The 16,563-nt window shown below is 41.8% G+C and overlaps 1 protein-coding gene across 4 annotated transcripts in view; it reads right to left on the reverse strand.

The window, feature by feature from the left end:
• The window catches only part of myo9b (myosin IXb), a 40,327-nt gene extending 38,039 nt beyond the window's left edge, over positions 1–2,288 (reverse strand). For all 4 annotated transcript variants that reach the window (XM_010891191.3, XM_010891163.3, XM_010891180.3 and 1 more), the window contains exons 1-2: positions 1,753–2,288; positions 397–1,282 (exon numbers count right to left, since the gene is read on the reverse strand). In XM_010891191.3, the coding sequence (XP_010889493.2) occupies positions 397–1,206 (810 nt within the window). In that variant the 5' untranslated portion in view covers positions 1,207–1,282; positions 1,753–2,288. The remainder of the gene's footprint in view (positions 1–396; positions 1,283–1,752) is intronic.
• Positions 2,289–16,563: the final 14,275 nt, after the last annotated feature.

Below are 16,563 nucleotides of genomic sequence, written 5' to 3' on the forward strand. Positions count from 1 at the left end.
GAGACTCCAGGTCAGTGATCTCAAACACAGGGCCAGCCCCCCGCACACACACACACTTGCGCACACACACACACACTTGCGCACACACACACACACACTTGCGCACACACACACACACTTGTGCACACACACACACACTTGCGCACACACACACTTGCGCACACACACACACACTTGCGCACACACACACACTTGCGCACACACACACACTTGCGCACACACACACACTTGCGCACACACACACACACACTTGCGCACACACACACACATGCGCACACACACACACACACACACTTGCGCACACACACACACACACACACACACACACTTGCGCACACACACACACACACACACACACACACTTGCGCGCACACACACACACACACACTTTCTTACCTCCAGCACAGGCCCAGCTCCCAGTATGGTCCTCTCCACCCCACTGCTGCAACCCTTCTGACTCAGTGCCGTCAGACAGTGAATCAGGAAGTTGGTGCTCTGGGTCTTCCCTGACCCACTCTCCCCTGATATCACCACACACTGGTTCTCCTGCTGCCTGAGCATGGTGTGGTACGCCGCGTCTGCCACTGCAAAGATGTGTGGGCTTAACTTTCCTAGCGGCTGGTTGTAGTACATTGTAACATACTTGGGGTTGTAGATAGTCAGGAACTTGAAGGGGTTAATGGCGACCAGGATGCCACTGGCGTACGTGTAGATTTTGCGTTTGTAGAAGCGCTGGCGCAACGTGGTCAGGATAGTGTCCTCCGTCAGGGGGGACAGGCTGCACAGGTCATCATAGTCCTCCAGTGAAGGCACCCCAACATCGTCCGCCCCTGGGCCCGGAGCCCCTCCACCTCCCTGGGCTTGCAGAATGAAGTAATACCCCTCTTCCTGGAGATGCTCTTTCCTGGCTCTTTGTGGCCACAGTAAAACCCTCTCCCCAGGCACCTCAGTGTCCCCTAACCTCCTCTCCCCACCTCCAGCTTGTGTGACCTCCAGCAGGATATACGTTCGGGTCACGTCCAGGTCTAAAGTGGCCACTGCAAACTGGATAACCATTGCCGCTGTGGCTCCTGGGCTGACCTGGATGTGAAAACATGCTGGAGTCTCCTGGGACAAACGGGGATAGATCGGGATGACAACATCCTGCTGCTTCTGTCGATCTACGTCCCGTCTAGCTGCCCCCGTCGTACCATCAGACACACTCATCCCGTTGGCTGACACACACAGGTCCTCTCCAGCATACCTTAGTGGCACTGCCCCCCCACAATCAGCAGGCAACCACCTGGGAAAGGCGAGAGAGAGGACTATAAAGTTGAGGGAAAAGTATAGGAAATAAACATCACAGTATACAAATAATCAAAGCGTTTGTATGACAGTAAGGCTGTTTATAACATCATCTCACCCTTGAGAATGAGAATACATTCCTACAGCTCAGAGATTTAATGGGACCATGCATTAAGTTATATATGCAGTATATAACTTAAACATTACGAGAAGGAAGACAACTAAAAAATAACCCAGTTTCCAAGTGACGCCTGAGCATACTTGTCTTGTCTGAGCCTGTATGCAAGCAGACACAAGAATAGGTAACATTTCAATAATTTCTACAGTATTTTGTTCCACTGACACAATGGCCTCTATTCCCTCAATCAACTTTCCCACGAGTCACCATATCCAAACTACCAGAAACAATCACTCAGTGGCAAACACATTTTTTTTTTAATACCATACATACTAAACGTTACACCTCACCTGCAATTACGGTCTATTTATTTTAGAATCCTGTACATATGAACATAGTTGCCAAGAGGGAAACTGCTTCGTCCACTAGTTCCCGAAAAGGCTGTGGGGGACTCCCAAGTGAACAAATAAATTCACCTGCGCGACCCAAGGTGAGCGATGCTGTTCCTGATTGTTTTGTAAAATAATATAAAGCAAAAAATAAACAATAGTCGGCTGTCAGTACATTGACGGTTGAGATTTAAACTTGACTTGAATTGTAATCGAAAGTCTACCCGACAAGTTTTTCGAGTCCTGGCGAATGGTAACTTCCTATATCTTCTGTCCATGCGCTGTTGTCGTCGTGTTGGGTGCGTGTGATTCTGGTCATGAAAGCGAGCCAAGCTTGTTTGTCAATAACATAAATAACTTCTGAAACACAGTCACCAACGTCAACAGACATCAGGACTGTTATTTACTTTACATTTTCAAATTGAAGAATTCACCACACGTTGCTATTCTTTACCATACATTTTTATTCTGTGATAGAACGATTTGATTCACCTAAATCATAGAGATGGTTAGATTACCTAACTGGAAGAAAGAGCGTTTTAGCATGCCAATCGCCTCGATATTTTATTTAAATGAGTGTGACTTAAACTACATTGACGGATCGCTCCCGATGTCCCAATTGGATTAATCTGATCATAACTTCAATCGTCCAACCGGGTCATCAATAAGTATTAGCTAAAGAACAAGAAGCAAACAAGGGGTTTGGCTAAATCTTGTAAAGAAAACTGTCTACGATGTGTCCCAGTGATTTTACTAGGTTCAGATCAGAGTTATTCTTTGACATTTGTTTGTATCATTATATATAATTTTTGTGCAAGAGTGTTTTAAAAAGACAGCATGAACTTCAGCCAGTTTGGGCAGGATGACGTTTTGTCCAACCTGGTGACGGATTGCGTGACATCACCAGAGCAGTTAAAAGACCCATAATAGTGTTAGAAATGTGTCAGCCAGAAACGTGCTGGTTTCCTGTTTGTGTCGTTCACCCCTAAAAAAATATTGCTTGGAAAACTGTTCTATGATAAGATATTACTTTTTGGCATTTACAGATCTCTATTATACTGAATTTGACTACTTCAACATAGAGCTGCCTCAATGACACTGCCCCTACTAAGAAAAAAATATGAAAAAGTGACTATTTCCATCTCAATTGACCCATTTTCAGGAGTGAAGAGCACCATCTGGTGTTCATTCTTTGCATCTGTATTATTATCTTCCAGTATCATGCGTTTTGAATTCGATTTTAATATATGTCTACTGTAGAAATAGATTGAATAGAACAGATGACTCATACATTTAAATGGTGAGTTGCATTTACATTTATTCAATTTCTGTGCATTTATTCCAAACCAGTTGGCTTATCCAGGTAGATAAAATCCAGCTCTTGAAATGATATGTTAGAAATGCAGCAATTGCAGTTAGAAGTGTCAGTTTGAACACATTCATTAGGGAATTACTGCAGGTGGAGTCTACTTTACAGTATAGGTCTAACATGTTTAAATGTAACCGGTTATAAAAGATAGGGTTATGAGTGGCCATAAATGTAATGTCTGGTATGTCAATCCTTTAATAATTTGGTTCCCAAATAATTTGAGGTTTTGGTAATTGATGTTACCAGATGTTTCCATTTCTAATGCCTATTGGCTGTCCCCTGTAGCAGAATATTGCAACCGTATGTTGACATCAGAGATGCACCACATCTTACAATAGGTATGACATTCCTTTCCACTCATGGGTTCTGACTTCAAAGCCAAAACAAAAAAAAGAGGGTATGGACAAATAGGTTATTTTTAAAAATGTTTTTATTAAACCTGGGCACTTTGTGTTAATTGACAAATCTGTTCATACCCTGATCAGCCATAACATTATGACTACTCACAGGTGAAGTGAATAACACTGATTATCTCGTTATCATGGAACCTTTCAGTGGGTGGGATATATTAGGCAGCAAGTGAACATTCTGTCCTCAAAGTTGATGTGTTAGAAGCAGGAAAAATGGGCAAACATAAGGAGCTAAGGGACTTTGACAAGGCCCAAATTGTGATGGCTAGACGACTGGGTCAGAGCATCTCCAAAACTACAGCCCTTGTGGGGTGTTCCCGGTCTGCAGTGGTCAGTACCTATCAAAAGTGGTCCAAGGAAGGAAAAGGGATGAACCAGTGACAGGATTATGGGCTGCCAATGCCTGTGTTGTCCGATCCAACAGATGAGCGATCCAACAGATGAGCTACTGTAGCTCAAATTGCTGAAGAAATTTATGCTGGTCTTTCAACAGGATCCCTGTCACAACGCAAAAATGGTTCAGGAATGGTTTGAGGAACACAACAAGGTGTTGACTTGGCCTCCAGATTCCCAATCGAGCATCTGTGGCATGTGCTGGACAAACAAATCCGATCCATGGAGGCCCCACCTCGCAACTTACAGGACTTAAAGGATCTGCTGCTAACGTCTTTGTGCCAGATACCACAACACACCTTCAGAGGTCTAGTGGAGTCCATGCCTCAATGGGTCAGGGCTGTTTTGGCGGCAAAAGGGGGACCTACACAATATTAGGCAGGTGGTCATAATGATATGGCTGATCGGTTTAAGTTGTCCTGAGAATATATAAAACAGTAGTTTCCACCCTACAGCCCTTTCTTTGTCCAACAGTGCCACCTACAGGAAGGTTTAACATGGTTACGTCGATCAGCTTTGTTGGCGAGGCCACAGGGCAATGGTGTGTGTGTGAAGATGTGTGTAACAGGGGAAAATGTGTTCTGGCTGCAAATTGCCTGACATATTGTGGACGGAAAGCCATTTATTTAACGGAACACTTTCCAATGTAAATCACCTCTGGTGTGGGATTGTACTAAGTACCTGGCTAGGGCCGCTACTGTTTCCAACATTGACTCAGCACGAATACATGTCAGCAATGACAACTCAGGCTATTAACGGTTTATAAAAAGCTCTAGTCAGGATGAAACTCCAGTTCATCACCTCAATTTCAATTAATTATAGTAGCCATGGTGATGACATCACAATACAATATGAGGCTTATAGCACAGGGCTGTAAGAGACAGATTTCACAGCCTGTTCAGACATAAATGTATCGTAAAAGAGGATGGATGAAGCTTGGTCTTTATAGTACATAGCTGTAGTCCGTTCATTTCCTTTATGTCGTGTGTTTTGTGTTTCTGGCAGTAGTATATTTACACACATTTGGTAACCAGAAATGTAACCAGATGAAGTAACGGAAATGGGATTATATCATAACGTAAACCACGCCCTTAATAGATTTTTAACTGCTTCTTTGTGGTTTCCTCTACTTCACATGGACTGCTCTGTTCAGCTGAGATCCTCGTGACATTTTCACCTCTTTTCACCTTAATTAAACCTTTCCAAAGACAAACCTTCCTTTGATGGATGAAAACAAAAAACACTCTTGTTTATTACAAGTTCGCGGGTAAAGGTGGTGCCTCTAGTGAACCAAGAGCAATTGATTTAAAAAAGCATTCAGAGTTTCCTTCACAAACCCACTTTTAAATCAGGTGATTGCACATGAAAAAAAAGCTTGGTGAGATGCTGGGTGAGAGTTCAGGTTTAGGACAGAATCATCCAAATGGTCCAAGGGTACTAACTCCAGACACAAACCTCATCTCACACCAAGGAATGTCACTGTCACTTTCTCTTCTTTGATTCCAATGTCTAGTACAGAGACCTCCATTGACTAGCCAATATCTAGACCTCTGCAACAATCAACACAACCGGGACGTCTTAAGACTCTCCAACCTCATTAGAATACCACCCCTATTCACATGGGTGAGTGGTAGTGATGACGTTCAATAGGACCGGGTCGGAAATGATGACCGTGATGAAAAAAAAGGGATGGCTATGATGATGATTATGACGCAACGCTGGGCTCCACTCCGGTTCCTGCTGAACTGAGCCAGTTGTCCACAGACACACACTGATTCCAGATCAGTAGACACCAGAGTACACAGCCCTGAATAATAACACTCTGGATGGAAGCTGTCCCAAAGGTTTAGATGGGTGATTTTCCTCTCCGCACAATCCCTACTGTACCTTACCCATTAGTGGGGGAAATACAGAATTAGATGAGGGAATCATTAGTCTACACACACACACACACACACACACACACACACACACACTGCTTCTAGATCAGTAAACACAGTACACAAGTAATCAGCCCCGAAGGTCTGAGTGATGAGGTGTTCCATTTCACATTCAAACACAATTACTTTACTTAAAAGTGTGTTTATTGATCTTTCTTCTACCATACAAATCTCAGTATGTTCTATTTATTTAACAAATGGCTGTAGAATCCTGTATGTCCAAACACTTCTATGATCATTGTACAAGGTTACTTTCCAACCTTGGGTTACTTTTTATTTTATTTCCTTCTATTTCACCTCCTCTGTGACAAGGAAGACACCTGGTGTGCTCAATGAGTTTTCCCTTCCAGACACTGAACTTAGCCACTGTGAACAAATCATTTTTGAATAATGGTCACTGATAAGCTAAGTTCAGTATCTTCAGAAAGTACAGTCCAAATTTACTCCAGCCTAAAAGGGAAAAAGAGAGATATTCTGCATAATTCACATTGTACAGAAGGACAATGTTGTGGTGGTGAAGTACAGCATTAAAGAGTTTGCATGAACATAGAGTCTATAACCTGTGCATCATTATGAGGGTGCATTATTCATACCGCAGAATGCTTGAATTACATCACCCCACAGAAAAAGCCTTCTTTTCTAAAAGTGTGGGGACTGAAGATGTATCTGTTACATGTCAGTGGATGGGTATTTTTCCTGGGAGGACAGAGGCTCAATACCAATTGTACAAGTGAACATGAGAAGTCAACATTCACACTGGGGAATCTGAGTGAGGATGAGGCAACGCCCCTACTGCAAAGACTACAGGGGTCACAAACTGCATCCACTTAAATTCATTTGGAAATAAAAACGGCCAATTCATTTTTCCCATACACAGTTCGATAACATTGCTGGTTATCGTGCTTCTTTATAGTGAATAAGTAAGCTATGCAATAACTTTAAAATATTTTTTGTGACTGTCTATTTGAGAAATGTTTTAAAGCTATTTATCTGGGCAGTAAGTGCTTATTAATTATACATTAGAATAAATAAAAGTACACAAAATAATTTACCATCATTTCTTCCAGTCTACATCTAATGAACAGTACTTAAAAGAGCCACATGTAGAATTTTTGCAAAGATGACAAAATGTACATAACGTATCCGTGGTAATAGTGGAATGGCAGTGTTTTACAAAATGTATTCACCAGCAGATTTTTTCAGGCATTCAAAAGCGCCTCCTGAATTGCAGTGAAATGAAGGAGCTGTAGCCACTCTCTCCTTTATCATTTTTAAGGCTTTTGTAGGCTGGTAAACCAAAAGTGAAACTTACCAGCCAGTGCGCTGAAAGGGAAAAGTGAAATGTTGTTCCGGTACTCACCTACCCTCCACAAAGGTGGGAGCAAATTAGGGACATTTCCTTTAAGGGTCGATTCCTTACGGGAAGAAGGAAATTCAGCAGGGCCTCCGGCCAGTGAGAACCCCCTGGACTAGGAGCCATTAAGCCGTCCAGGGCCCTGGCAGCATGTGCTGTACATCAATGTTGGACAAACCCAAACCACCTGGCCTGCTAGACCCTGGAACGCATCTTGGCTGCTACCCCCTGACCAAACACAGCAGGCCCCAATCAGGCCTCGTCAGGGGGAGGATAAAAGGGTCCCAGAAAAGCAGCTCTGGGCTGAAGAGGGGAAAAAGAAGAGGTGGATGCCGAGTCCTTAGCAATGCTTTGTGGTTGTGATTCACTTTTCCTACTTTTGTTTTGTTAATGAAGACCCTACAGGTCCCAGAACACTGGTACTGTATCTGTCTCCCCTGTTACAATATGTTGACCTCAATGCAAGCATGAACCTCAGATTGTTTCAATGTTGTAAAACAGATTGTTTTCCAGAAGCAATAGATTAAATATAGTCTGCTTTGCTGAGGGGGCAATGAGATTCAGGATCTCTCCCCCGCAGCATCTAGTCCCCATGCTTGTCCACAACTTTTCCATCGTTTTGGTTGAGTTCCGTTGTCATCTTTATCGCATCTATTTGTGTTCATTTTCAAAGGGTTCTGCATATGTCATGTCACATTGTATGGTTGAACTTAGGAAAAAAGCTGTGGGAATCAATTTTCTTGCAACTATGACAAAATCTGTTACATCAGAGTCTGTAAATCCCATTTATACAGTAAGAACTGAGCCAGAGTCCTATCTGTTGTGTTTGTTCTTAGACAGTGTGTCTGATCCTTGGAACTGGAGTATCTGCTTACTGACCAAGGAAACTTCCCAAATGGCACCCAATTCATTATACTTTATAGTGTACTATAATACCTGGTCAAATGTAGTGTTGAGAGAATAGGGTGTGATTTGGGACGCAGGGTAATTCATAACCAAATAGAAATCTCATGACTTCACCATACTGTTTTATTGGGATGACAACTCAAGTTGAAATTCAAGAGCCATAATCACAGATAATCACTCGTGTTAACTCCTGCCGGATGAACCTTTCAAAGGATCTTTGCAAGGACTAGCATTAGCTCAATGACCAACGGCCTATAGGAACAGCATGCTAGAAGCTATAGACATCTATACTAAACATAATTAGTTAAAATCCATTCAACTTTATTCATACTCCACACAGAGACAGCGATTATATCCATGACTTAATTTGACTCTTTATAAGATTAATATGAAAATTGAAATGTAAATGCATTTAGGAGTGAAATGTTTTTACGTTTCTAACCTAAAACCCCCTCCTAGGAAAAACACACACACACACACACACTGATCTGAGTTTAGTCAAACATGTGAGGGGACTTACACAAAGGAAATTCTATACTAGTCCATAGGATACCCCCCTATCTTACTTGGGCATTTGTTGTCACAATAACATGAGGGATCAGCCATGTGGGCACATGATTTGATGCCATGACATATAGTGGGCTTCAGTTTGGTTCCAGAGCAACAATATAAACAAGGCTGAACAGGACAGAGATTGGATGGTGGATTAGTTTCAACACCATCCATGTCAGAAGTCAGTTACTTGAACCTCATTATGTCACTGCTGCTCCTCTCAGGACAAGAAAAGACTGTTGCCGTGTAGTGAGGCCAGGTCCTGAGACTGAAACTTAAGCAGGACCAATTGTCTCTGTTCAACACATAGCAGCCTAGAAATATTACACAGACCTGGAACCATTTTAGGAGTCTTCTGCTCTAGGGTTTTGATAGTATGTAACTAGAGAGAGGTTATTTGGTATCTATACTGTGCTCTACCGTTCAAACATTTGGGGTCACTTAGAAAGAAAATATTTTTTTGTCCATTAAAATGACGTCAAATTGATAGGAAATGCAGTGTAGTTATTGTTAATGTAGTGAATGTCTATAATAACTGGAAACGGGTAATTTTTTATGGAATATCTACGTAGGTGTACAGAGGCCAGCAATCATTAGTGCTGTGTCCCAATGGCACATTGTGTTTGCTAATCCAAGTTTATGAATTTAAAAGGCTAATTGATCATTAGAAAACCCTTTTGCAATTATGTTAACGCAGCTGAAAACTGTTGTGCTGATTAAAGAAGTAATAAAACTGTCCTTCTTTAAACTAGTTAAACTAGAGCATCAGCAATTGTTGGTTCAATTAAGGGCTCAAAATGGCCAGAAACAAATAACTAACAAATTCTAACCAGAATAGAAAGAGGAGTGGGAGGCCCCAGTGCGCAACTGAGCAAGAGGACAGACGCCTCACAGGTTTTCACCTGGCAGCTTCCCATAAATAGTACCCCCAAAACAGCAGTCTCAACAGTGAAGAGGCGACTCCAGGATGCTGGTCTTCTTGGCAGACTGACCGATAAAAAGTAAAGATCATACTGGGCAAAAGAACACAGACCCCGGACAGAGGAAAAGGGGTAGAATCTTGAGGAAGGAAGGCTACCACTCCATTTGGCAACGTCATGCCATACCCTGAGGACGGCTCTTGATTGGGACCAGTTCCTATCAGTTCCACCTACAACCAGTTAACGACCCAAAGCACAGCTTCAAATGATGCAAAAGCTATTTAGGGAAGAAACAGTCTGCCGGTATTCTGTCTATAATGGTGTGGCCGGCACAGTCACCGGATCTCGACCCTGTGGAGCTGGTGTGGGAGCCGCTTGACCGTATGATTCGTAGGCAGTGACCATCAAGCCAATCCAACTTGTGGGAGGTACCACAGGAAGCTTGGGGTGGAATCTCTTCAGATTACCTCAACAAATTGACAACTAGAATACCAAAGGTCCGCAAGGCAGTAATTGCTGCAAGTGGAAGATTCTTCAACGAAAGTAAAGTTTGAAGGACAGAATCATTATTTCAGTTGAAAATGTTATTTCTAACACTGTCAATTGCTATATTTCCTATTCAATTTGCTACATTCCTATTCAAAGTCATTTTATATATGTTTTCATGGAAACCATGGCCATTTCTAAGTGACCCCAAACTTTTGAATGGTAGTGTATATATATTCCATTTCAAGAGAGATAATTATGTATGCACAGTATATGAATATAGATAAGATACATAAGTTGTTTATCAATAGAGATATTCTTTTGTTATTAAATATATATGCATAGTGATAATTTATTATATATAATATACAATGTACAAAGATATGTTACTGAATATTGAAGGACTCACCAGCTATAAGGAGGGTACTGTGGAACATGAGGAAAGGGACAAACTTCAGATGGATTCCCTCTATATCCTGCTGCATGTCCTCACACGGGAAAATACTGCACCTTGAAGCTGTTCCATATCAAGTTTGTGTGTGTGTGTGTGTGAGAGAGCAATAGAAGAACCAAGAGAAAGGGAAAGCGATAAGAGGGAGCGTGCGAGGGAGGGCGAATGATGTGGGACAGGTGTGGAATTTACACACCCTGCTAACAGCAGAGACCCAGTTGATTTGCTGTAATGTGATGAGTCACTCCTCCACAGCAGGTTGACCCCGAGAAGAAAAAAAAAAGAGAGAGAGAGACAGAGAGAGACAGAGAGAGAGACAGACAAAGAGAAAGATAGAAACAGGGAGAGAGAGTGTATAGAAACAGAGAAAGACTGATTAACCGAGACCTAGAGGGAAAGAGTGAGTGAGAGAAATGTTCAGAGAAAGACTGAGTGACCGAGACCTAGAGGGAAAGATTGAGTGAGAGAGAAATTCAGAGAAAGTGAGGGTGGAGTCATTATCAGGATCATCAGTCTGTGCAGAGATGAATATCTTCCCTTTCTGTATGTAAATCTAGTGAGAAAATTCTGGGCCCTTCTACACAACAGCCATCATTGTCACACAACTGCCACCCATATCCAGCTATTGACATTCATTAATTCTATCATGTGAATTGAAATAATTGACTATTCTGCTTTCTGGTGCAGCAGGTTTGACGTCACTCCGATAACACAATGCTCATGACAAGGCCATGCGACCCACGTACTGTAGTGAAGCTGACGTGTTAGAAGCAAAGGCGCCTGGAAGAACATATGGGTTGACACACTAACTGAAACCTTCCAATTCATAATGGTTTTTGGAGGAACCCCTGGGAAAAGGTTTTAACCAGAACCATTTTGTAATGGGAGTGGTTCAGTTGTGAGCCTTTTAAATAATGTATTTTTGAGGCGGATGCTTATCAGATTGCAAACAACTACTCTCAGGGGTTCGGAGCCAGTGATGTCACCATGTGACATGCTACCGTGCGCAGCCCTAGCAGACTGTTTCAGACTGGTTACACCCCATTGTGAGCTCTTTCTTCTCCACAGCAATGCTTTCATGCCCCCCCCCCCACCCCCCCACCAAAAAAATACAATTAAACCCAATTCTTAGAATTGCAAAACATCAACACGAAAGAATTGAGAACAAAAATACAGCTCCGGAGAGGAGCAGAAGGGTTCAAATGAAGAGACCACTGCAAAGTGAACGCTTCTGTTCCTCGCTCAAAACCATCCTTTTCAACTTTTTTGGAAAGGAAAGAAAAAGGTGCAGTGGTCTCTTAATTTTTTCCAGAGCTGTATATGTTTTGCAAAGAAATTAGAATACATTTATTAAATATGTATGCATTTTCTTTTAGGGAATAATTTGGAATGATAATGTGATTGGGATTTAATGCTTTACTTTATGCCTGCAATTTTTTTTTTTTTACCTTATTCTGGCCTTTGGTTTTGTTGCCTATGGCAAATTTTTTCCATGTGGGCAGCTTTTAGTGGGAGATGATGCCTGTCCATTGGTTAAACAGTTTTAGATTTACAGGAAGGACTCAACCAATGACTTATGGGATATAAAGAATAAACCTGCTATGCCACTTCAAATCACTTGACTGGGATATATTAAATAAATCTGCCATGTCACTTCAAACCACTTGACCGGGTTATAAAGAATAAATCTGCCATTTCACTTCAAACCACTTGACCAGGTTATAAAGATCAAATCTGATATTTATAATGTTTCAACAAATAATTCAGGCAAAGCTGGCAACATTTCATCACAATCCTGTTTGTATTCTAATGATTAATAATGATTAACTACAAACAATAGTTTGCATTCATTTTCTATTAATTTGCTATTCATTTTAAAATGATTTCCTTGAAATATATATGTACCAGAATGTGTTACTACATTGAACATGCCAAGAATGCCATAAATAACTCATGGTGACTAGAAACTGTTCCTTGAGGAACTCCATGGGTTACTTGAGAATCTCCTGGTTTTCTTGAGTGATAATTTCTAAGAATATGGTGCTTTCCTTTCAAACTCACCAGTCCAGATATGTGTTATGTTCAGAGGGCGTAAAGCTGATAGATACGACTTCAAAACTAGGACTGTAGGATACAAGACAGTATCACTCAGCGGGGACGTTGTCCTGGGGTTTTAACATTGTATACATCCCAAATGTCACCCTATTCCCTATGAAGCGCACTATATTTGACCAGAGACCAATGGCCCCTCATTGAGTGTAGTGTAATGCACTATATCGGAGATAGGGTGACGTTTGGAATGCATTCTGGGTTTTCATGTAACCTTTTAAGACCACTTTGATACAAGCTCCACTCTGGCCCTAATGCATCCAGTCCATTTAGCAGAGAGAAGCTGGTGAAACCAGAGATCGCAGTCAAAGTAGAAAACAAGTTCCCTCACAGAATCAATGTCCACTACAGGTATTTGAAATACCGTATAGATTGCTGTGTGTTCATCTGGAGACCATTACACGTCTGTGACCTGATCATAATTTCAGTTTCATTTCTAGGTGTACTAAAGTGATGAACAGTTCCCAAATTGCTTAACAGAAAGTGTCTTACTGGTTTTGATAAGAGAGAGGAGGAAAGGAGAAGAGCTTGGAGAAAAGAAGATTGGAGAGAAGAAAGAAGAATAAAGTACAAGTGCAGAAGTGAAGGGAGAGAAGGGGATGGGAGAAGAGTGGAGTTGTGTGAATGAGATCCATTATTATGGGATGGGCATTGATGTGGGGTCAAGGTGTCTTGGCTGGCTGGATGATTCAACAGCTAATGTGCTTGTTGGCTCTGCTGGAGTCTATGGCCATTTTCGCAGGCTCTTTGTCTATAGTTTGTCTTGTTGTTAATTTAGAGGACAATCTAAACGGGGGTCAAGGGGGGACTCATTGGTCATGGGTCACATGACAGTATGGACACGGAACCAGGAAGTGGAAATGCACAGTACGGTCACATACTGTAGTAAGGACCCAGTTTATTCAGTGGATGTTTCCACTCACTACCAAACGGAAGCATTTCCAGCAATATACTGATGCGTTGTACTGTGTTTCTATGAGAAAACAACTACGCAGAAGTGAACATGAGCAAACACTCGATTTGCAATGTAAAATCATTGTCAAAGGGTAAAGTTATTTCTGTGCATAACATATTCTACTTTTGGTAACAGGAAACTATATTGAGATCGGATATAATTTCATCAATGAGAAAATCGACAGAATGTCAATCTAGTTCCCTCTTGCGCCCTGCTGTATTTACTGCCACTGCCATGCAACTGGGTGTCCCCTCCCCACAGAGCGTGGAAATTAAGACCTGAACCATCAGACATACAATGGGCCGTCATGCTCCTGTGTGCCATTACTTGTATTACATGGCTATTTCTGATTGTTAAAAACGTGCTGAGAATTAACATTTGTTCTGTCTCTTGGTTTAGGAAATGCACTTGAAAACAAACTTCCCAGAGTAAGACGTTACTTGCCAGAAAGAGGAAATTAGCCTGTGAGAAGTGTCCCTCTGGGCAGCCCTCCACTGGGCCGAGTCAATAAGGAGTCAAGAGTGACTCTAATGGGATAAAAGAAAATGATGAGGTTGTGTCTAAGTGCAAAAGAGGCAGCCAATCTGACCAATTAGCTGATAGGTTTTTGCATTCCTGCCATAGAGATGGCTAGAGGACTTGAGAGTTCCAACATAGATATACACAAACATGGACAGACACCATTGTAATGCAATCAAATGAATGGAACTTCTGGCTTCATGGGTTGAACCTTCCTGATGGCCCGGATGGTTGTAATCAGCAAGTATCAGCCTATAAATTATAATGAAATGGATTACTATATTTATGAGCATGGCATCTAATTCTGACCATGCTTGAACAGATGTTATTACTACATAGATGAGACACCTACTTGATTCTCCCACTTGTTGCAAAAAGCACAGTTTCAGACATTCAGGTAACTCAGTCACAGACTTTTTACAATCGGCCTGAGCACAAACTATTTAAAAAGCTGATGGATGGAAAACTATATCCGTAAATCAGTCCCCAGAATATGTCCATATTCTCCAAACCGTCCCCCTCACACCCATTCACGAGCAGACATATAGTAGAGCCAGCTTTGGGGAGGGAATGTAAACACCATCTGAGAAGTGTGAACTAGCTATTTGACCCTTGACCTCAGAGTGGTTTGTGGGAGTCACTAACTGCCACATTCCTGGGTTGTTTTCAGTAGCAGATACGAACCACAGAACAGTAGTGAAACAATGTTTGAGTTTTCACGGTGCTGTAAACGTGTCAAGCAGGATGTCCACCACATCCGGACAAAGGACTGTCCATCTTTTTCTAATGAACGCTATGACAAAAACAAACAAAAAGGTGAACTTCCCCTTGTATAAGTTTCAATGATCAGGTGCTGAGCCCAGTAAATAACGCAAATAACAAAATAAGACCGCACTCTGTTTAACAAACAAAAATATTTTTATTATTTAATACATTTTTAAATATTAAAGGCCACATACAGATGGTGATCATTCTAAATTTACAGTAAATTATGACAGTCACAATATTTCATCACAGGTAGTTGTTTTGCGGAAACATGATAAGAATAACACGTAAAAAAGTATGTTTGGCTTACATTTTTATTGCCTTCTACAAAATCTAGAAAATTAACATTCCTCCTTGAGACCTGCTAGGTCAAGACTGCCCCAGTGACCTATCCAGTATGTCTCTCAAAAATTCAGTACCCGTGTCACTGAACTGTGCCAATATTGAAAATGTATAATTTTGCTCACCTGTCAGTGGCCTGTTGCTTTGATATTGATTGCTTTTATGCATGCTGAAGAAGGGTTCAGACCCAAAACGTTTGTGCAGCAATAAAATAATCACTAATAATAATAAAGTCACAATCAGACTTTATTTACACTCACCTAAAGGATTATTAGGAACAACATACCAATACTGTGTTTGACCCCCTTTCGCCTTCAGAACTGCCTTAATTCTACGTGGCAGTGATTCAACAAGGTGCTGAAAGCATTCTTTAGAAATGTTGGCCCATATTGATAGGATAGCATCTTGCAGTTGATGTTGATGATTTGTGGGATGCACATCCAGAGCACGAAGCTCCCGTTCCACCACATCCCAAAGATGTTCTATTGGGTTGAGATCTGGTGACTGTGGGGGCCATTTCAGTACAGTGAACTCATTGTCATGTTCAAGAAACCAATTTGAAATGATTTGAGCTTTGTGACATGGTGCATTATCCTGCTGGAATTAGCCATCAGAGGATGGGTACATGGTGGTCATAAAGGGATGGACATGGTCAGAAACAATGCTCAGGTAGGCTGTGGCATTTAAACGATGCCCAATTGGCACTAAGGGGCCTAAAGTGTGCCAAGGAAACATCCCCCACACCATTACACCACCACCACCAGCCTGCACAGTGGTGACAAGGCATGATGGATCCATGTTCTCATTCTGTTTACGCTAAATTCTGACTCTACCATCTGAATGTCTCAACAGAAATCGAGACTCATCAGACCAGGCAACATTCTTCCAGTCTTCAACTGTCCAATTTTGGTGAGCTCTTGCAAATTGTAGGCTCTTTTTCCAATTTGTAGTGGAGATGAGTGGTACCCGGTGGGTTCTTCTGCTGTTGTAGCCCATCCGCCTCAAGGTTGTGCATGTTGTGGCTTCACAAATGCTTTGCTGCATACCTCGATTGTAACGAGTGGTTATTTCAGTCAAAGTTGCTCTTCTATCAGCTTGAATCGGCCCATTCTCCTCTGACCTCCAGCATCAACAAGGCATTTTCGCCCACAGGACTGCCGCATACTGGATGTTTTTCCCTTTTCACACCATTCTTTGTAAACCCTAGAAATGGTTGTGCGTGAAAATCCCAGTAACTGAGCAGATTGTGAAATACTCAGACCGGCCCGTCTGGCACCAACAACCATGCCACGCTCAAAATT

This window comes from Esox lucius, chromosome 3 (assembly GCF_011004845.1).
Source record: "Esox lucius isolate fEsoLuc1 chromosome 3, fEsoLuc1.pri, whole genome shotgun sequence".
Taxonomy (NCBI): domain Eukaryota; kingdom Metazoa; phylum Chordata; class Actinopteri; order Esociformes; family Esocidae; genus Esox; species Esox lucius.